Raw genomic sequence first — 20,992 nt, 5'->3', positions numbered from 1 at the left:
TCCTGAATGTCTTACAAACATGTTCTCTCTCACAGGGAGAAAGTGGGGCGAGTGCAGTTGCATTGTGTGTACTATAATGAATGTCACAAAACAAAATGTGGTTGCATGGGAAACTAATTAGCTTTGCAAAAAGAAAAAGATGTTACCTCTCCATTCCTTCCGAACATTTCTGAAGATGCCCATTTCCCCTCGTAAGCCTTAACCTAATGTTTCATTTTCCTAAACAATTTTGTCACATAAGAAAGTTCAGGTTGTGTAAAACGTCAACCTGCCTTGGGACTCCAGATGCCTAATCACAGAAAAGTCTAGAATGAAAGTCCATTTCCCTCATACCATCAATGCTTGAGGGTGATTTGAGCTTGGAACCTAGGCTACCAAAGAGACTAAATTACAAAGAAAAGAGCACATAACTTCTGTGGACTGCTGGGGATATACAGTTCATTTGCTGAGGACTGACTTTCCCCTTTCCATTCTATTCCTCTTGTGTTGAGAATGTATAGCAAAACATTTACCAATTCAGCAGTTCCTACATGTACAACTTAACAACAACTGCTGACGTTCTCACCCTCTGATCTCTCGGTTGTTCCTCCTTCATGACATAAGCTCACTGGCCCTCAAGGGACCGATTTGTCAAGCTGGTCTTCTAAACGCATCTCTGTGTCAAACAGTATCTCATTCTAACTCAAGGATGGGCACTGATGCTGTTAGTATATTTCTAATCCCCTTGTCGATAGAGCTCCAGTTAAGATCATGAAATACTGCAATCCAGTCTCATTCATATAGAGCAAAGCTCTTGGAAAAAGCAGTTGGTCACACATCAGTGTACACAGCTAAATGACAGCTGGTGAGGGCCGGAAGACACGGATTCCTCGAAGGGTGTCTTCTTTTCCAGAAGGTAGCATTCAATATTTTGGCAGGAACTGGTGCAGTACTGCTAAGCTTTCAGAGAAATTCTTTGCTCTCATTTCCATTCCTGGAAAGGTTTTACAAAATGAAATTATAGAAACTTCTCTCTGGAAGTGCTTCTAGAAATCATAAAGTGAAGTTTAGGCAGTAGAAGTTATTTGTTTACTAGAGTAAAAAATTAAAATAAGACCTGTGAGCCTGAGCTGGGAAAACCCAAGCAACAAGAACAACTAGCAAATGGCCAGAGATGTAAGTAGAGAACCAAGAGGATGTCCCCATGTAAGCAAAAGGGAGATTGGTTCAAGAAAGAGATGTAAAAAAAATTTAAAAAAAGAAAGGACATCATTATTAAGGTCAAATGAAAGGAGAGGTCAGGGAAGAGAGAAGTGAGAAATGTCCGTTGAATTTAGCAGCATGGAGGTGGTTGGGTGGCCAAAAAGTATTTTCAGGACTATGGTGGAATACTGAAGAATTTAAAGATGGTGGATTGAGCTTTCCCTTTTCTCTCCAAGCCTTACAGGTACTCCAATAATAGTAACCAAGTAGAGGGCAAGGCGGGAGGTGGGGTGGGAAGTAACGAAGTAGAAAAAGCATAATGACAAATGACATATGAGACAGTTCCATGCTGTTGTTATGTGCTGTTGGGTCGACTGTCACTCATAGTGACTCTATGTACAATAGATCTGAACCCTGCCCTGTCCTGAGCCAGTCTCACCAACTCTGACCCACCAACCCCCGTTGCCCCAGTTACTGAGTCAATGCAGCGCATCCTGGGTCTTCCTCTCCTGCACTGTCCCTTCACCCTTCCAAGCATGATGTCTTTCTCCAAGGACCAGAACGTCCTGGCCACATGCCCAAAGTATGTAAGATAGAACTTCAAAAGCCTTGTCTCCAAGGAGCAACTTGGCTTCACCCTCACTAAGACAGATCTATTCTCCAAGCCGTCCATGGTATGCTCAAGACTCTTCTCAAGCATCACGATTCAAAGGCATTGATTCATTGTCTGTCATTCTTATTCATTGTCTAGCTTCCTGATGCATAGCAAGTAATCGTGAAGACCGTGGTATGAATCAGGTGCACTTTACTCTCTAGATTGACATTGTTGCTCTTAAGCGCTCTGGAGAGGTCCCTGACAGCAGATTTCCTGACAGCTGCTTCCAAGAGTGTTGATTGTGGATCTAAGCAAGCTGAAATTATTAACAGTCTCAATGCTTTTTTCATCTAATATGGTGCTGCCAATTGGCCCAGTGGTGAGAATATCTGTCGTCTTGATGTTGAGCTTCAATCCATATTGAAGACTATAGTCTTGACCCTCTGCAGCAAGTGTTTCAGGTCCTCTTCAGTTTCAGCAAGCAGCGTTGTATAATCTGCTTAGCACAGGCTGTTGATGAGTCTTCCTCTAATCATGATGCCACAAAGTCTAGCCTCCAAAATAATCTGTTTCTCATATAACTTAAAAAGATATGGAGACAGGATGCATCCCTGACACACCCCTTTCCTGATTTTGAACTATGCAGTGTTTCCTTGCTCTGTTTTGACAGCTGCCTCCTGGTCCAAGTATAAGTTTCGCATAAGCACAATCAAGTGTCCTGCGAGTCCCATTCTTCTCAGAGTCAGCCACAATGTGTTGTGATCCACAGTCAAATACCTTTACAAAATCAATGAAACACAGATAGCCATTCCTCTGGTCTCTCTGGTTTCAGCCAAGATCCATCTGACATAGTGATTGGAATATGGAATGTGAGAAGTATGAATGTGGGAAAATTGGACAATGTTAAGGAAGAAATGGAACACATAAATATTGACACCCTAGGCGGTAGTAAGCTAGATGGCTTGGCACGGGGCATTTAGAATCAGACAATCGTACAATCTACTATGCCGGAGATGAAAAGGTGAGGGAAAATGGGGTTGCATACATAGTAAAAATGTCTATTTCTAGATCTTTAAATACAATGTTGTGTGTGACAAGATAATATACATACATACACACACACACACACACACAAGGAAGACCTGTTAATACTGCTATCATTCAAATATATGCACCAACAACCAGAGCCAAAGAGGATGAAAGAGGAGTAACCAAAGACGATTTCTCCCAACTTTTGCAGTCAGAAATCAGTTGAACACGCAACCAAGATGCATTAATAATAATGGGCGACTGGAATGCAAGAGTTGGGAACAAGGAATTAGCTGGAAAACATGGATTTGGTGACAGAAATGAGGCTGGAGGTAAAGATGATAGAATTTTGGATAATCAATGATTCATTCCTTGAAAATGCCTCTTTTAAGAAATACAAATGAAGGAGCTCTGGTGTCCTAGTGGCAAGAAGCTGCACTGCAATCCCAGAGGTGCTTTGAAGCATCCTGGAAAATCTACAACCAGGAGACGATAAAATAGATGAATCGGACCTTCTAAGCATCAAATCCCTAAGCACATCCAAAAAAATTTCTCCAGCAGGGTAAAAAGGGAAGCCACAGATTGGGAAAAAAAGATTTGGTAATGACATGTCAGACAAGGGACTTATATCTAGAATTTATAAAACAGGCACAGGATATGAAAAGACACTTCACCGAAGAAGACATTCAGATGGCTAACAAACACATGAAGAAATGTTCAAAATCCCTAGCTCTAAGAGAGATGCAAATCAAAACAACTATGAGATATCATCTCACTTCAGTCAGAATAGCAAAATTTAACAGAACAGCAAGCAACAAATGCTGGCGAGGTTGTGGAGAAACTGGAACCCTTATTCACTGTTGGTAGGAATGAAAAATGGTGTATCCACTATGGAAGGCAGTATGGCACTTTCTCAAAAAGTTGCAAATAGAAATACCATTTGAGGCAGCAATTCCACTTCTGGGAATTTACCCTAAAGAAACCATAACTGCCATCCAAGCACATATATGCTCAACCATGTTTATTTTGGCTTTGTTCGCAATAGCAAAGAGCTGGAAACAACCCAAGTGCCCATCAACAAATGAATAGTTAAAGAAGTTCGGGTATATTCACACAATGGAATATTATGCAGCACTGAAAAACAAGGAACTCATGAAGTATTATGCTAAGTGGATTACCCTAGAGAAAAAAAAAAGTTGGAAATAGATATACCAATTGACCCAGCAATTCCACTACTGGGAATATACCCCAAAGAGACCATAACTGTCACCATAACTGCCACCCAAGCAGATATATGCACACCCATGTTTACTGGTGCTTTGTTCACAATAGTAAGGAGTTGGAAACAGCCCAAATTCCCATCACAAACGAATGGATAGAGAAGCTGTGGTATATTCACACAATGGAATACTATGCTGTATTGAAAAACAAGGAGCTCATGAAATGTTATACAAAATGGGTGACCCTGGAGGACATTATGCTGAGTGAAGTATCTCAGTCACAAAAGGACGAATACTGCATGGTGCCACTGTTGTAAAATGGGACTGACATCAGGGTTGGGGAGGACCTAAGAAAAGAGTGGATACCAAAGAAACCAGAACTTCCACCCAAGCAGGTATATGCACACCCAGGTTTATTGCGACTTTGTTCACAATAACAAGGAGTTGGAAACAACCTAAGTGCCCATCAGCAAAAGAATCGATAGAGAAGCTGTGGTTTATTCACACAATGGAATACTACGCTGCATTGAAAAACAAGGAACTCATGTAATATTATTCAAAATGGGTGACCCTGGAGGACATTATGCTGAGTGACGTATCTTGGTCACAAAAGGACGAATACTGCATGGTGCCACTGTTGTAAAGCAGGACTGACCTTGGGGTTGGAGGGAGACTAAGAAAGCTGGGTTCAATAATGTATACTGCATTGAAACAGATGAGGGAGAAAACTGTTTAAAAGGGATATGTGACTAGGTATTTTTGTCATGACAGGAGTCCAAAAGGAAGGCTGCGCAGTGGAGTGGGCCTGGGGGGAGGGATTCTAAAACAATGAACGAGTTTTCCTTTTAGTTTTCAAAGAGGGTAGTGTACTAGGGAGGAGGATTGGGAGGGGAGGAAAGTGCAACAATGAATGAATGGAAGTCCAAAGTCTCTGTAAATTTTCATTGAAATTAATAATAAATTTTTAAAAAGTTCAACAAGGAAAAAAAAGAAAAGAGGGGATAAACAATGTACACTGCAATGAAGCAGATGAGGGAGAGAACTGTTTAAAAGGAATATATGATTAGATATTATTTTCATGACAAGATTCCAGAAAAAGAAATGCATAGTAAAGTGGACTGTGGACTTGGGGGGGGGGGCAGGCAGGATTGTATAACAATGAAATAACTTTCTTTTTCTTTTCAAAGGGAAAAGTGAACTGGGGAGGGAGGGGTGGGCAGAGAGAAAAATGTCCAACAATGAATGAATGAGAAAAAAAATTAAATGGGAAGAATATGCTGTAAAAAATGTTATATCTCAATAGATGCAGAATAAACATTTAGTAAAATTTATTATACATTCATGATTTTTTTAAAAAAGTAACCCCCTAAAAAACCTGGCAAACTAAGATTGAAAGCAACTGTTGATACTGGCTATATAAAAGCAGAATTGCACCTAGCATCACAATGGTGAAACATTCAAAGCTTCCTCTTTGAGCTCAGGATAACGTAAAGATTCCAGCTGTCATAGTAACTATTTCAGATTGGATTAGAATTCCCAACCTTACAGTGAGGAAACAAAAGGAAGACTCAAAACTGTCCTTATCCCCAGATCATATGATTCCCTACATGGAAAACCCAAAAATACTGCATGAAACCACCAGAATTTCTAAGAGTTTAGCAAGTCTCGGGGGATTTAAAGTATTATCAACATATTTGAAGTGCCTTGAAATGAAACTATTATAAGTTTTGCAAGATTTCCTATTGCAAGACATTAAAGAGAACTGAGATAAGTGGAAAGATCCATCATATTAATGGATTGGAAAATTCAGTGTTATAAAAATGTCAGGAGATCCTTAAACTAATTGATTTTTTTAGATTTCATGCATTTTCAGTAAAAGTTGAACAAGGGGTGTATGTGTGTTTGCACTTTGACAAGAGCATTATAAAACGTAAATGGAAATGCAAAGGGCCAAGAATCTTCAAGATCATTTTGTATGAAAATGAACTTAATGTGCTCATTTCATGGTTTTTTTTTCCTTTTCAGTTTTGATTCTTATTGGTATTGTTGAAATAAAATGGAGTCATCTCGGGATAAACACACACACGTTCAATATATGATAGTCTTACAATTGCAGATCAGTAGGGCAGTGATGGAATACTCAATAAATTGTTCTATCACGGGGTCTTAATATATATATAAAAATGGGATGCAATTGCTACCTCCCATTGTACATAACAATCAAGCCCAAATAGACGCAAGGCCTAATGGGAAAAGAAAGGCTGTGACATTTTTACAAGAGACCACAGAGGAAGATCTTGATGACCTCAGGACCGAGAAGAGTATCTTAAACCAAGTCAAAGTGTTACCTGAAGCAGCCAAGGAGAGATTTCATCTGGGCAGCGTGCTGTCTGATCCCTCTTCAAGGGCAAGGCTAAAGAGGAGCTTGCATTCTGTTCCGGGTCCCCTCACTCGTGTCTCCATCCCCACACCAGGGCCTGCTGGACGACTTGCGCTGTCTGTCAAGCCAGACTCTGGACTGACATGTTGAGACACAGTGGCATGCCCAGAAAAGCCCTTCACACTGGAGTGTGAGGCGGACAATCGGATGGCTGCCGAGACCTGGAAGAGGCCTGGGGCTGCTGAGGACCAGTGAGTGTCTGTCTGCCGGGCCAGCCCCAGGACAAGCACTCAACTAGCCAATTGTATCCCAGAGCCAAGCCATCTGCCACATTGAGCACAAGTTCTGCTTCCTGGTCCCCACTCCAGCAATCTGCATCTCTCCTACTGGGTGTATACACGGAGGCAGAGGCGGAAGTGAGGGTACGCTTACAGAGCCTCTCTCTCTGCACTAGTCAGACTTGCCCGTTGAGCTGAAACCAAAAGGGACTCGCTGCTGACCCTCTGTTGGTTTCCAAAGGGTGAGTCTGGATCGGCAGTGCAGCTCCCTGGGGGCTACACCAAGGCCCCCTTTACAGAGGTGCTGTAAGGGAGACATCTGATGCAGCCTCCAGGCCGGCACACAGGTAGGGAGAGGCGCTTACACTGCTGTGTGGAGACAGTGGCTGAGTTTTCTCTTCTCGAGAGGGCCAAGAGGAACAAGTAGCCCTCATTCTGTGAAACGGCACAGTTTTGTGGGAAAGGGAGGGCAAGGCAAGGATGTGTGAGCATGTCAAACCCCTTTTTGACTGACTTCCTGACTTGTGCCAGGTGGAAGAAAAGTAACAAACATGCCTTTTTTGGGGTTGAGAAAATGAATGCGGCCCCAGGAGGAGAAGAATCAGATAGGGATGAGAACACTGGCCAAGAAAAAATGTGCTTTGTTTTTTGTGGGTTTTTTGTTTGTTTGATTTAGGTCTCCTTTTATTTCTTCTAGCAATGTTTTACTTTTCAGAATATAAATCTTGTACTTCTTTCTAGAAGTTTATTAATAAGATTGCATTCTTTTCATGCTTTTATAAAGAAAACTGTTTTGAAGAAACGACGTTTTGACCTAAGTGTGCACATCTCCTCAGAAGAGGAGAGAATGGAAGTGGGACACCTTCTGGGAATTGCTGGCAGACCCTCCCAGGCTTCAGGGCTCCAGGTGGAGGTGCGTCTCAGACAAAGTCTTGACAGGAGGAGATGCTCAGAGAGTGTCCCACATGGCAGTGGGGTGTGGGCCGAACTTGGCAGGAATCCAGAATTTGCCCAACCAAACTCCCTGGGCTTCTGAAACCTGGGGCTGGCTGCTGCTCCTCGCCTTGTCTCCTCTGTGAATTGCCTTGTCAGGATGTCACCTTGTAGCCCATCATTTCACTCCTTTCATAGCCCAGAACAGCCCCCTCCCCACCTCGGGCCGCCCACAGTTCCTTTACTTTGCTTGAGGAGGCGGAGCCTGAACACCCACAACTGGCGCCCACTTGTGTCCACAGATGCAGAAGATCCATGGTGTGAAAGCTCTCCCTCTCTCTTTCTCTCTGTGTGTGTTGGTAAGATTAGTAGAAAATACATGTGGAAAAGCAAAGGGCTAAGACGGTCCAGGATACTGGGTTTCCCATGGCCAGGTCCCTGAGCCACATGCATCAAAATCACTCAGAGCCTTGGAGAAACATCCAGTCTCTGGCATCCAGACACTCGAGTTCTAGGGGGCAGAGCCAGACAGCTGTGCCTTTCCTCAGCACTCCCTGTGGCTCTGCTCTGAGGTGAGAGGCGGCTGAGAGCCAGTGCCCTGTGACTGGCACCACTGCGTGGCCTGCAAGCTGAGAGGAGGCACTGGGCGTAGGCACAGCCGCTATAGCCGGGCTGTCTGAGCTCTGCTTCCAGCTCAACCACTTGTCTCTGTGGCTTTGGGCAGGTGACACCTCCTCCCTGGGTCCCAATTTTCTTTATCTGTAAAGTGAGGCTAAGAAGTGTGTCTGAGTGAAATATCTCAGTCACAAATGGCAAATACTACATAGTGCCACTGTGGCAAAACGGGACTGACATCGGAGTTGGGGGGGAGACTGTGAAAGATGGGATAAATTATATAGACTGCATTGAAACAGATGAGGGAGAGAACTGTTTAAAAGGGATATACGACTAGTTATTATTGTCAGTACAGGAGTCCAGAATGAAGGCTGTGCAGTGGAGTGGACTTGGGGGGAGGGATTGCATAACAATGAAAGGATTTTTCTTTTACTTTTCAAAGAGAAGAATGAACTGGAGGGGTGGAGGTGGGCAGGGAGAAAAGTGCAACAATGAATGAATGGAAATCCAACGTCTCTGTAAACTTTCATCATAATTAATAATAATAAAGAAGGGGAAAATGCAAATTGTAATTTGAAATGTATCTAAGACCAGAAAATCTACCTTGGATTCTAAAATGAACTTTCTAAAGTGGACTTTCTTAAGATTTCTATGCTGAAGTGTCTTTCTTTCCTCGTCTCACTACCCACAAGTACAATGATTGTAAAACATGGAATCTTCCCTGATAATATTAAACAAAACTAAGCTTGAATTTCTAATTGTTTATTATTATAATACCAAAATTATGTCTCATTATATTTCTTTCATTTTTTGAGCTTTCAAATAAAATCTATTCTGAAAAAAAAAAACAAACCAAAAAAAGAAATGTGTGCATCTCCTAAAGCTGTCGTCGGGGTTAAATGAGAAGAGGTGGGCAAAGCTCAGGACTGCGTGCAGCGTCTAACAAGGACTCCACACGTCAGCTCCTATGAGGGGCTGAGGCACAGATGAAGGGGAAAGACCGGTTTGGGCCCCGAAGGGACCACATGCTGCCTTTATGTAGTTGGACGGACTGAGATTAAGCCCCCTGTGCATCAGAAGCCAGCAGAGTGATTAATAAGAGGAACAGCCTGGAAATGCATAGGTGACAATGGTTGACTAGAGGGACAGACTAGAAAAATTGGAAATTGCTCATTAAACTCTAATTAACAGAGAGTACAAGAGGAGGGAAGTCCAAGTGTTGCTTCAGGTAATTAACATGCTGCTCGTAGCCCTTCAGCTTGAACCGCCTAACCTGCGATTTTTATCAGGCCCTCAGATCCTGGAAATGTGGGCTGCTAATGATTTCAGTGCAGCCCTGATTGTGCTCAAGAAAATGGATGCAGTCTGCTCTCTTTAATGGTCGAAACACGGAGGAGATAAAGTGGTTCATCCGTCCATGATGAATTAAGCCCACAGAATTGGAAAGGACCATCATTATCTCTCTTCATTTGATAAATGTGAACAGAATCTCCAAGTTGGTAAAGCACATGTCACCAGAATGAGTCTGCTTAGGAGGGCCCTAGCACCTGCCTCAAACTGTTACCAAGTCGGCTGATGTCACGACTCCACCGGCTGGCTTGGGCTGAGGCACGCTAGCCAAGCTCCGGGCTCCCCTGCCTGAGCATCCCCACACCTTGTTCTGACCTGTCTCCAGGTCAACGCCATGCTCTCATTCTGGGTCATGTCCAGAGACTGCCACCTTTTTACAGGGTCTGTGAGCCCTTGCCCACCTGACACACTCACAGTGACCTGAGGAGAACCACCTGCAGCAGAGTCTCTGATATCCCGGGAGCCTTTTTTATTTTTTTGGAGCCTTTTTATTAAAAAAATTAATTATGAACTGGTTTACTTACAAAGTTTGTATACATTGTTTTGCTCTTTGGATCTTTCCCATTTCCTTCATTTCCCTCTCCCCATCAAATTGAGTGACCCTATGATTAACTCCCATCCCCACCCATCCTCACCCCTCTGCTCCCCCTAGCCCCCGCCTTGGATCGTCATACACGTTCTACAATATTGGTCTTATACAGTATTTGTCCTTATGGGACAGAGTTAGTTCACTCAGCGTAATGCATCCAGAGAGCCTTTTGTAAGTGTCTTACGACAGCTTGAACAGTATTGGGGACTTTCAGAATGACGTGAGTAGCTATTAGGAACTGAAAGAGCCGACGTTCTGTGCTGTTCGAAGTGCATCCTCCCATTTTCTCCTTTAACCCCTTCACCAACACTAGGATTCTCTGCATGATTTTCTGCTCCGGGAATAGAAGCTCTGTCCCATCTAAACTCAAACCCAACCAAGCAGTTACAGTCATCCTGTGGCCTCTGACTCCCCCCAACCCCATGTAGAGCAGAACTGCCATCCAGAGGGTCTTCCCGAGCGGACTGCAGAGAAGTCCCTCACCAGACCTGCTTCTGAGGCGGGTGCTCCACCCACTCATGCCACCAGGGATTCCATATCCTCTCCATTCAAACCTGCAATGTTCTCACTCGTTTCTTCCCCTCAATCTCATATCTTGTTTCTAGAATTTGCTGGGGATCCTTTCAAGCTCTGGGGAATGTCCTGAACCTCTGCTATTTGCTCTCCCTACCAGGTTCTGTTGTTGTTGTTGTTGTTAAGTGCTGTCGAGTCGGAGGCAACTCATAGCGACCCTGTGAATGAAAAACCTGGGCACCAGTATAAATTTTGTCCTTTCTCCACGTTCATAGGGTTTCCGGAGGCAAGCTATTGTGGAAGTGAATGCCACTGCTGCTGCCAAGCTTGTTTTAATTGGGGAGCTCCACCAAACACTGTCTTCTATGGGTAACCATGATCGCATTTGACACATCAGTGTCACAGTGTTTGCCTTCACAGCAACCACAAGTTACCTCTGTACAGCAAGTGGACAGACCAGGGTTATACGACCTAGAATGTTTCACCAAAAAGAAGTAAAGGCCTGAGGGCTGCAGATTAGAGTCACCCACCTTTGACTCTATGCTGTCGTTGCTGCTGTTAAGTGTTGTCGAGTCGGAGGCTACTCATAGCGGCGACCTGGGCACCGGAGGTTCCAAATCGCAGATAGAGTATTTCTCTCCAACACTGGTGACTATGGCTTCTTAAGCTGACCCTTCAGAAAAGAGCTCAATTAAAGAGCGTTTGGAGCTTAGATAACCAATACAGCAACCTCTGCCAGCTAGTGGTCGGTTCCCCACTTTGCCCTTGCCTCCCGAACTGATTCAAGGCGGTGTAACTTTTGCGGTTTCTTCTCACTGTCATCCACTGCTTTCTTAGTACCAGGAAATATTCAGATTCTTTTTTTAAAAAAGTTAATGTGCTTAATTTAAGTTTATTAAGTTTGTTTATTAAGTAAATACTCAACAGGTGTAGCAGAACAGCTTGCCTTCAATCAAAGTATTAACTCTGCCCAAACAGGAGAAGCAGAGGACATCTACTTAAATTTCTGTTCAAACAACAATGTATAGACTCTTTTTTTTCCCCTACCCCAACAATGTAAGGACTCCTGATTGTTCATTTTTGCTTTTTTACAATGACAGCCTTGATTAGAACAGGGAGCTTTACCTTGTCAAAATTAAGCCAAAAAGCAAGGCTTCCAGGACCATCCTAGGGGGAGAAAGCAAAGTTATTAATTTTCAACAATTACTGTATGTTTAATCATGAACTTATCACAGGGATACTGTTCTCATCCAATTAGCCTTTTCATTATTGCTGGTTTTGGACATGGCCAACAATATTCATTAGGTACTGTACCATTAACATTGCATTCAAAAAAAGAAAACCTGGGGAACCCAATCCTTGCTCTCCTACTCTGCTGCTAAGCGCTGGTGCTGGCCAGAGTGTGGTAGTACAACAAGAGTCTTGTGATATAAAAGGCAATAAACACATCATGGCAGCCAAAATGAAGAAGATTCCCAAGAGGTTGAGAACCCAGGATAAAGTGTGCCAGAAATTCCAGCTTCTTGGTGTATATTCAGTGACAAGGAAATTCAGCAGAGTCAGGACAGCTGTGTGGTCACTGAACATGTAATCTCCACACGTGTTTACGCCAGTCAGGGTCATACTGAAGCCACTCCAAATGGCAACGGCTCAGTGTAGTTTCTCCCACACACTGCCGTACACCTTCCCAGTACACTGCAGGTGCTGCCCTGGCACGGAGAGGGAGGTCACAAACATGGTAGAGCAGCCAAGCAAGAACACAGTGCCCATCAGGTTACAGAGCCTTCACAGAAGGATTGACCTGTGCTTGTGGAGGAATAGTACCAGAAGCCAAATACAGGACAGAATCATGCCACATACTTCTGTCATAGCGAAGGCCCATGGGATCCTGGGAACACTAAGAATATATCTGGGAGTGGTGGATAGGTCTGCATGTCAGGTGTCACTCATGAACTATAACCATAATGAAGGATGTAAATCCAAATACTATAAAAACATATCTATAACTCAGTATTGTCTTCCAATACTCTGGGTCCAGTCTTCAAACAGAACGTTTGTTTTTACCATTCATGTACTGGTACTAATCAGAATTCAAGTCGGTGATGGGTCCATCACAGTCATGTGAAGGGTCCCCACTACAGAGCCAGTCAGAGCCCTGAAGAGAACTGATGGAAGGGGTTATGGGACCCAGAGGCCTGTCACTACTGTAGCCCATCTCTTCTAAAACATCAATATGAATTTTCTGCAATTTGCCAACTGAGAGCATTAACCTTTTAATGTCCCCCAAAACTTTGATTTCCAGAGAAGGAGACCGGAGGTCATATTCAGTCAATGTGAGCGGTGTGATTCCATCAAGCAGATGCTTATTGGATAAGATACCCACATACTCAAGAACGCCTTCATCTTTCAGCCAAAACAGCTACATGCTTGGTAGTCCAGCGTCGAATGCACAGTTGATTAGTCCCTGCCATTTCCTCTCCCACTGGCTGCAAAAGTGCATTTGAATACTAGTTGTGCAGATCAGTCAGAAACATCCATCAAGTGGTGAAGCGATAATCTGCGTTACCAGGGAGAGGACATCTGGCTGCCTCTTGGCCTGTGGTGACTTCACATCTCGTTCTGTGCCTTCTCAACCCTGACACTTGTACTCACTATTGTTTTAACATAGTGGAACCAGTGAATACTGAGTGTCTGAAAAACCCACACGCCCAAAGTCTTGTGGCCAGTTTAAATGCTTGAAATGTAAAGTATTAATTTTTTTTCTTAGATCTGTAACTTGTAAATTAGGGAGACAAAGTACGTTGCTACTCTTATAAGAAATGGAAAAGAAATCTTATTTTCAGAATCACTCCTTTACACTGCCTCGTCTAAACATCACTTCCGTTCTGCCACTTTGGCAAATCAGTGAATAACACTGTCCATGCAACCGCAGGGTCTCCATTTCCCTCGGGCTCCGTGCACAGCGGTCTCTCCGGGCTCCTTCCACCGTCTCAGCGGCTCCCAGCTCCGTCCCCTACTCCCCATTCCCCCTTGGTGGTGGGCGCCCCTCCACGCTCCCCGCTCCTTCGCCCAGATTCTTTATTAAGACCAATTCATAAAAGGAAGAAAATGGATTTGACTGACTGAAGAACTGTCCCCTGACCCTCCGGAGATCTAATGGGGTGGAGGTCCTTTCCCTCATCCCAGCGAGACCTGGCAGGGCTTTCGCACCCCTAGGCCACCTTGGGCAGCCCCCCGCCCCGCCACCTGTTGGTTGGGAGTTTTTAGAACAGTACAGAATACGGTCTCCATTGCCTTTCCCCTTTTCTTCAGATTTGACTGGGCGCTAGTGGGGTTATGTTCATTCCGAAGCGCCCCAGGAGCGGATCTTACCCAGCGTCCACAGTGCACATGGGCTCTCGGCAGGGGCGCCCGGTGGCTGAGGGTCTGTGTGGCCCGACTCGCCTGGGTCCGGAGAAACTGGGGGGCAGGGATTGCTCGGCGTGCGCACCTCGGAGTCGGGTAGAGCACAGGATGGAGGCACGTAGTCTGGCTGCAGAAAGTCTCTTAACGCTGAGTCCCGCAGGGGACACCCCAGCTCCACGTCCATTGCCCCGCAGGGCAGGGTAGGCTGCGGCCAGACGACGGCGCTCCCCGCCAGTGCACCCCCCAAGGCAGGGAGTCCACCGAGAACGTTTTAAAGGGATTACGGGTATTTTCTGCGTAAACCGTGACTTTTGGAAACGGATAGGAACTCACTCCCGCAATTGAGGTTGTTGTGGAGGTGAGTTGTTCCTTCGTGCCTCTTTAGCTGAGCCTGAATTCCTGGGGTTCCAGTGACCCACGTGCTCCTGAGCTCCGGTGAAGGAAATCTGTGGGTCACGGCTACAGCCCGCCCCAGACAGAGACGGGGTGAACTGAAAGCCCCTTTCCTGCCCATTTTACTCATTCCTGAAGCACCCTCCTCTGCCTCCTCTGCTTCCTTCCGGGGACCCAACCTGCTCCCGGCTTCGAGCGGTCAGCTGCCATTCAAGGGGCGAATTGGCTTTCTGCGGGTATGAGAGTGAAGAGATCGGGGACCCAGAGTTGGGGGCGAGAGCCCTCGGAGGATGTCCCCCGCTCCTTGAGGGAAAGGCCACCACATCGAGTTCAGATCAACCTGCCACGAAGACAGTAGGGGTTCAAAGGGCCTCCAGCCAGTTCCCTTCTGCTGGGCGCTGGGGGCTGGCTGTAGCCATGCTGCCCCTCTGCGCTTTGTGGGAGGTTTGCTTTAGTAAAGAGAGAAGACGGGAAGAACGTGCTTTAAACGAGGCAGCGGGGCGGGTAACAGTAGTTCTGGGGGGCTGGACTCCAAGCTAGTCACGACACTGAGAGTGGGGGGAGTCGCAGGGGGAGGCTGATGACTGGATAGGAAGAATTTACCAGGCAAGACGACCCCTCCATGTGGATTTGTCTAAATCCAAGGCGGGGGTGGTGAGAAAACTCTGATTGGTCGGAGGGCGGGGTTTGGGGTGTGGCCAGCCGCCTCTAGAGGCTTTAAAAGCTCACCGGAGTGGGCGGGGAGCGTGTCATTTGCACTCTGGCTCTCGGAGGGAGCGCCACGCTTTCTCGGAGCTCCGGCTGAGCAGGTGCTTTCCGCCAGTCTGGGCTGCTGATCGATCCTGGGCGCGCTGGAGGCCATGCCAGTCACCGGGGACGCCATGGGTACCACCCTGGCCGAGCCCACCGCTTCGGCCTGTACTGGCTGGGAACTACCTGAGCCAGACTACCCACCGGCTCTGGTCACTTTTATGTTTTGTGCGATGGTCGTCACCATCGTGGTAGACCTGATCGGCAATTCCATGGTCATCCTAGCCGTGTCGAAGAATAGGAAACTCCGCAATTCCGGTAAGCCGCTCTCCCTTCTCTCTAGCCGGTGTGCAGCTGCTTTTGACCCTGAGGGGTTTGGTCTGGGGGTCCCGAAAAGACAAGCTGTGGAATGATTCTTCCTCCCAGTCTACCGCGAGCCTGGGGGTCTTCCATAAACTTAGAGGCGGTTCACGGCAGCCAGGCGAGCCATGCCTGGCTGGGGACCTGATGCAGAGGGAACCTAAATCGGACGTGGCAGGGATGACCCTGGAGCCGTGCTGGCTGAAAGGACTCCGGAGGCTCGAAGCACGCTGGCGAGCCACACGGAAAGTAAAGTTACCGGAGGCTGCAGTGGCGCTTCCCGGAAAGGCAGCACCAACGCTGGCTGGTCCCCACCGGCAGCGACCCACCGGACTGCAAAGCCTGTCTATTCAGCCAGGGCGCACGAAGTCTGTCTACCCATTTCCAGGCGCGCAGTAAGCGGGGCGCAGAGCCAAGGTGGGCAGTGGGATGGAAGGCGGCCGACAGGAGACTATGGGAACCTACTGGGGACCAGAGGGCCGAGGGCACAGGGGACCGAAGGAGGCAGCAGGGAGGATGGGGCGCGCAGAACGGAAAGGGCTGCGAGACGGAAGACCGCAGCTGGGAATGCTGGCGCAGACTGCTTGGAGCAGGGATGCGGGGAGCGCGCGGAGGGACGGAAGGCAGCAGCCAGAGAGGACCGGGACCGGTCCAGGACAGGAGCGGAGAGGACGGCGGGGACCGGACTGGGACAGAGGAGGGGACGCAGGCAGAGGGCGCGGAGCTCTGATGCAGGTAGCCGCGGCAGCGAGCTCAGGGGACGGCGCGGCTGGGCACATTGGGGCGCCGGAGGAGGGATGGGGACAGAGAGCGGCGAGGTGCCCACGGAGGTCGGCGACTGGAGCCCAGGGGCGGCAGGCGGGCGGAAAGTCCTGTCCTCAGCTCCCTCTGGCGCAGGGTCGGACCCCGCTGTCCTGTCCGGAGCCGCCACGGCCCTGGGACCTCCCCTCCCCGCGCTGCGCTCCGGAGCCCGCGCAGCCCGCCAGCCGCCGGCGGAGGAAGCGCTCTGACTTGGCGCTGATTGCTCAGACTTGCATGAAGGCGGTTGCTGTCGTTGTCCTTTTGTTTTCAAAGATTTGCCCTCTCTTTTCCCTGAGTTTCTTCGAATCCGTAACTTGAAAGGAAAGCCCTGAACGAGCTCTGGGGCTGCCCGCGCCGTGGCGGTGCGCGCAGGCGGAGCAGTCCGGGGTCCTGGGCACCGCGCTCCTTCCTCCTGTACAAGGGCCAGAGCGACTCTGACCCGGAGAGCTTCCCTCGCTAAGCACTTGGGGTCTTCCCTCGACCGTCTAGGAAAGGTTTTAGGAAACGTCCCTGAGGCTGTCGACGAGGCACAAGTGAGATAAGCCCCCTCTTTCCCTTTGTCAGAGGGCCCGCGATGGGGAAGCGAAGTGGCAGTGGTGGCGACTGCACCGCAGTCTTTCTCCAGGAGCAGTAACTGCCTTATTTTGTCCCCCCTACTTCTGATTTCTCCCGTCTCACTTTTCCTTCAGGTGTCTCAAAGGCAGGGCTGGGCTAGAGGGCTTGGGGTGTATTCTTTTCCTCTAGAGCTGGAGTTTCCTGCCCGCCTCTCCCAACCCGCCTCCAGCCCCCCTCTGCTCTCTGCTCTCTGTATCCTCAAAGTTGAGATTTTCCCCCTTTAAAGGAGAAGAAAAGAGGTGGGCAAATGTCTCCCAAACCAGGCTGTTCCTTAAAATCACCTGGACACACTTGTTAATAAACAAAAAAATACCCGTGAGTTTCTTTCAAGGAATTTGTGGATGGTACTGAATTCAGAAGGTCCTGTGCTCTTTAATTTTGTAGCTGGTGGCAAGAAGCTGCCCTGCACTCCAGAAGGGATGCAGTTCGAGGTCACCAGCTGCTCCATGGGAGAAGGATGGGCAATCTCCTCTCCTGCCTCTGAGAACTGGCCAGAGAGCTCTGCGCAGATTCTGACTAGACAGGCCACACTGCCACTGCCTACAGTTAATCATTTCTTTTTCCCTCTCTCCCTCTGCCCCCTCTGCTGTTTTTCAGGTAACATCTTCGTGGTCAGCCTCTCCATAGCAGACATGCTGGTGGCACTGTACGCCTACCCTCTGATGCTGCATGCCATGTCTGTCGGCGACTGGGATCTGGGCCACCTCCAGTGCCAGATGGTCGGACTCATCACAGGGCTCAGTGAGGTGGGCTCCACGTTCAACCTCATAGCCATCGCCGTCAACCGCTATTGTTACATCTGTCACAGCCTCAAGTATGAACGGCTCTTCAGTGTACGCAACACTTTCTTCTACCTGGTGGGCACCTGGGTCATGACCCTCGTGGCCGTCCTGCCCAACGTGTACATTGGCACCATCGATTATGACCCTCACACCTACTCCTGCGTCTTCAAGTACCTGAACCACCCTATCTTGGTCGTGGTCGCGGTGTGCGTCCACGTCATCCTCCCACTCTTCATGGTGGGCTTCTGCTATGTCCAGATCTGGATGCAGGTGCAGGAGGCCCGCACAGAGGTGAGGAAGAGCCCCAGAAACCTGCTGGCGGAGACGCAAAATTTCTTAACCATGTTTGTCATCTTCATCCTCTTTGCTGTGTGCCGGGGTCCACTCAATGTACTCACTGTCGTGGTGGCTCTGAGCCCAAGGGGGGTGGTGGAGAAGATTCCCAACTGGCTGCATCTCGCTGCCTACTTCATAGCCTACTTCAATCGCTGCCTCAATGCTGTGGTCTACGGAATCTTCAATGAGAATTTCCGAAGAGAATACGCACTCATCTTCCATGCTCTGCGGCACCCTGTCCTCTTTGTCTCAGGCACCCTCACTGACATCCGGGAGACTTGGGAAGCCCGGGCCTGGGCCCAAGTCCGAGCCCGAGCCCAAACCCAAGAACAAGAACAAGAAAAAGCCTGTACTGCTCCTGTTGTGGAAGAAGTACCCATGAGTGCCTGGAATATTCCACTCCCAGGCGCCCTTGGCCAGCCTGATCTGGACTCCAAGTCAGCGCTGGAGCACAAGTCTGTCACGGACTGCTCTAAGCCTTCCCCTGTCCCCTGTGAGTCTGTCTCCACCCAGCCCAGGCCTATCCTTGGCTTCCACCGCCCTGCCAGTGGCCCCTGCAAGGCTTTCTTTAGCCCCTCCATTAGCTACTCTAAGCCTGTTGTTAGCCACTTTAGGCCTGAGCCCCTCAGTGCTTTCTGCTCTGATCCTGTCACCACTAGCCATCCAGGGACCACTGACACTGGTAACAGCCTGGATTCTGACACCACTGAGCCCACTGCCAGCCCATCTGGGTCTGCCGAGCCTGCCGTGGCTGGTGGCCTTCCCAAGATTGTGGTCATTGATGTCGAAGGTGATTTGGAAGAAGTGGTCATGTGAGACTTTCCATGTTTACATGATCCCAAGTGCGCTGCTATGTTGACCCACACACGGACACGTTCAGGTATGGACACACGTGCTGTGGGCTCCATCCACCATCCGAGCATACTTCTCCTTTCCCAGCTGTACTCAGAAAAGACAACCTTCCTCCAAAGTTTCCCATTTGCTGTCACAGCCTCCCCCTCGTTGACTGGCTGACCTTCAGTCCACAGGTGTCCTCCGACCTTAGACTTGACTTTGCCCCATGTCCCCCGTTTCTTTCCCTTCCTCAGTCCTGCTTTCTTCTCCCACTTCTCAAGGGGTGGAGGAGGAGTGCATGTGCAATGGTAAAAGGCTTCTCTGCAGTCACTGTACCTACATAGCCTCAGTCACTGCACCTACACAGCTTCGTGTTTAAGTGTGTGGCTCCATTGTCCTTCTAATGGCAGTCAAGAAAGCTGTTGCAATTAAGTGCAAGTACTTAAATTGGTTCTTTTCCAAACTTCAGTGACTTTCGAATAGACCTCACATCTGAAGAATACAATTGTACCATCACATTTAAATAGATGCTTATGCATACTAACCTGTATGGCAAAAGGAAAGCATGGTTGCACGGACTTCCAGATCCCTGCTAGTTTTTATAGTCAAGTATGGAGTCACCCACCCACCTCTTTTAGTGTTTGCCTGAGAACTACAGCCATTCACAAACTGGCTGCTTCTCCTAAATTCCCAATTCCAGGTCACTAGAATCAATCCCAGTCATGCTTTTAGTATTCAAAGTTATAACTACTCTTGACCTTGGAGATATTTCCCAAACAGCCTTATGAGTTTCTACACTGTTTTTACCTTTTTGGTTTGCATTCTAAAGATGTTTTTGAATGGCAGAGTACTGCTGTAGAGGTTGGAAAAGGATTGTTTCTATAAAGCCTTTCTCAGTTAGGATCTTACCCCCCCCCTCCTCCCCAGGGAGGGAGATAGATGATGGCCAGTCGCACTCCACTTGGCCAAGAGTCAGCAAGGTTAAGTTGGTGAGGTCTTGGCAGCATCCATGACAGCCTGGGAAATGTGTTTTCATTAGAAGTCAAGGGAAAACAGAGTTTAATACAAATTCAATTATTATTTCAAACTGACACTTTAAGCTGAGTTTACTGTACCAAAGTTTGTAAGGATGAGTGGCAATGGAATACTGCCTTAATTTGATTCTGTATTTGTTATTGCCATTAAATAAAATTGGTTTTGTGGCTTTGCTGTGCGTTTATGGGTAAATTGACTTACTCCCACCGAGTGACTTGGGAAGAATGGAGTGTTGGAGGGGGCCCTTAGGCCTAGCATTTCACAAATCTTGGAGACAAGTTGAAGTTGTGCTATTAGCGTGCTGTATCCTCCCCACCCACCCTTGACTCCTCCCCTTGATATTTTACTTGGGGGCAGGGGAGGACTGCCTGTAGCAGTAGAATCTGCAGGGCTCAAGTTGGGGGAGGGTCCAGGAGTGGGGGATTCCTCTCCTGCTGAGAGATGGATGGGTGGTAAAACCGCAGCCAACTGACACACTCTTGAGTCAAACAGTGGATTCGGCTTGCTAGGAATGCGTTCACCGGCATCTGCGCCGATACAAACTCCCCGGCACAGCTTCTGAAGCAAGTCTATTTCTGAGAGAGAGAGAGAGAGTGTGTGTGTGTGTGTGTTTAGCCTGGTGCATGGTTGCTGTGTTCAGGCTGAGCCCTCCTGTGCAAATGCCAGCACATTTGACTCCACAAGGGCTCACAAACCGGACCCCAGGTCTGTCGCCTCCTCCATTTCCCCCCACATTCTTTGCCCCTACCTAGGAACCCAGTCAAGCGTCCTGCCTTCCAGGGAAGAGGGTGGTGGTGTGGGGACCTCTGGATCCTTATTCCAGCTTTGCACCCATTAAGCACTTCGTCTCACAAAAAGTCTCAGGAAAGCAGCCGCTTCCACGATCCCCTCTACTCCCCAGCGCCCACCGCTGCTTCCCCCTCGGATTTGTCACACCAACTTTGAGTGACCATGTCCTGACCCTTACCCCTGCGTGCAGGTTTTGGGAAGACACAGC

At 47.9% G+C, this 20,992-nt stretch overlaps 1 protein-coding gene and 1 pseudogene across 1 annotated transcript in view; one reads left to right on the top strand and one right to left on the bottom strand.

Moving 5' to 3' along the window:
- Nucleotides 1-11,930: 11,930 nt before the first annotated feature.
- On the bottom strand, nt 11,931-13,155 carry LOC102862015 (annotated as a pseudogene).
- Nucleotides 13,156-15,363: 2,208 nt separating this feature from the next.
- The window catches only part of GPR50 (G protein-coupled receptor 50), a 158,961-nt gene continuing 153,332 nt past the window's right edge, over nt 15,364-20,992 (top strand). The window contains exons 1-3 of the mRNA XM_006902455.1: nt 15,364-15,550; nt 17,606-18,619; nt 18,794-18,938. Coding sequence (XP_006902517.1) covers nt 15,364-15,550; nt 17,606-18,619; nt 18,794-18,938 — 1,346 coding nt within the window. The remainder of the gene's footprint in view (nt 15,551-17,605; nt 18,620-18,793; nt 18,939-20,992) is intronic.

Source organism: Elephantulus edwardii, unplaced genomic scaffold (assembly GCF_000299155.1).
Source record: "Elephantulus edwardii isolate Elephantulus edwardi_28Jun2011 unplaced genomic scaffold, EleEdw1.0 scaffold00415, whole genome shotgun sequence".
Classification (NCBI taxonomy): Eukaryota; Metazoa; Chordata; class Mammalia; order Macroscelidea; family Macroscelididae; genus Elephantulus; species Elephantulus edwardii.
This window is presented reverse-complemented; position numbering and strand designations above follow the sequence as displayed.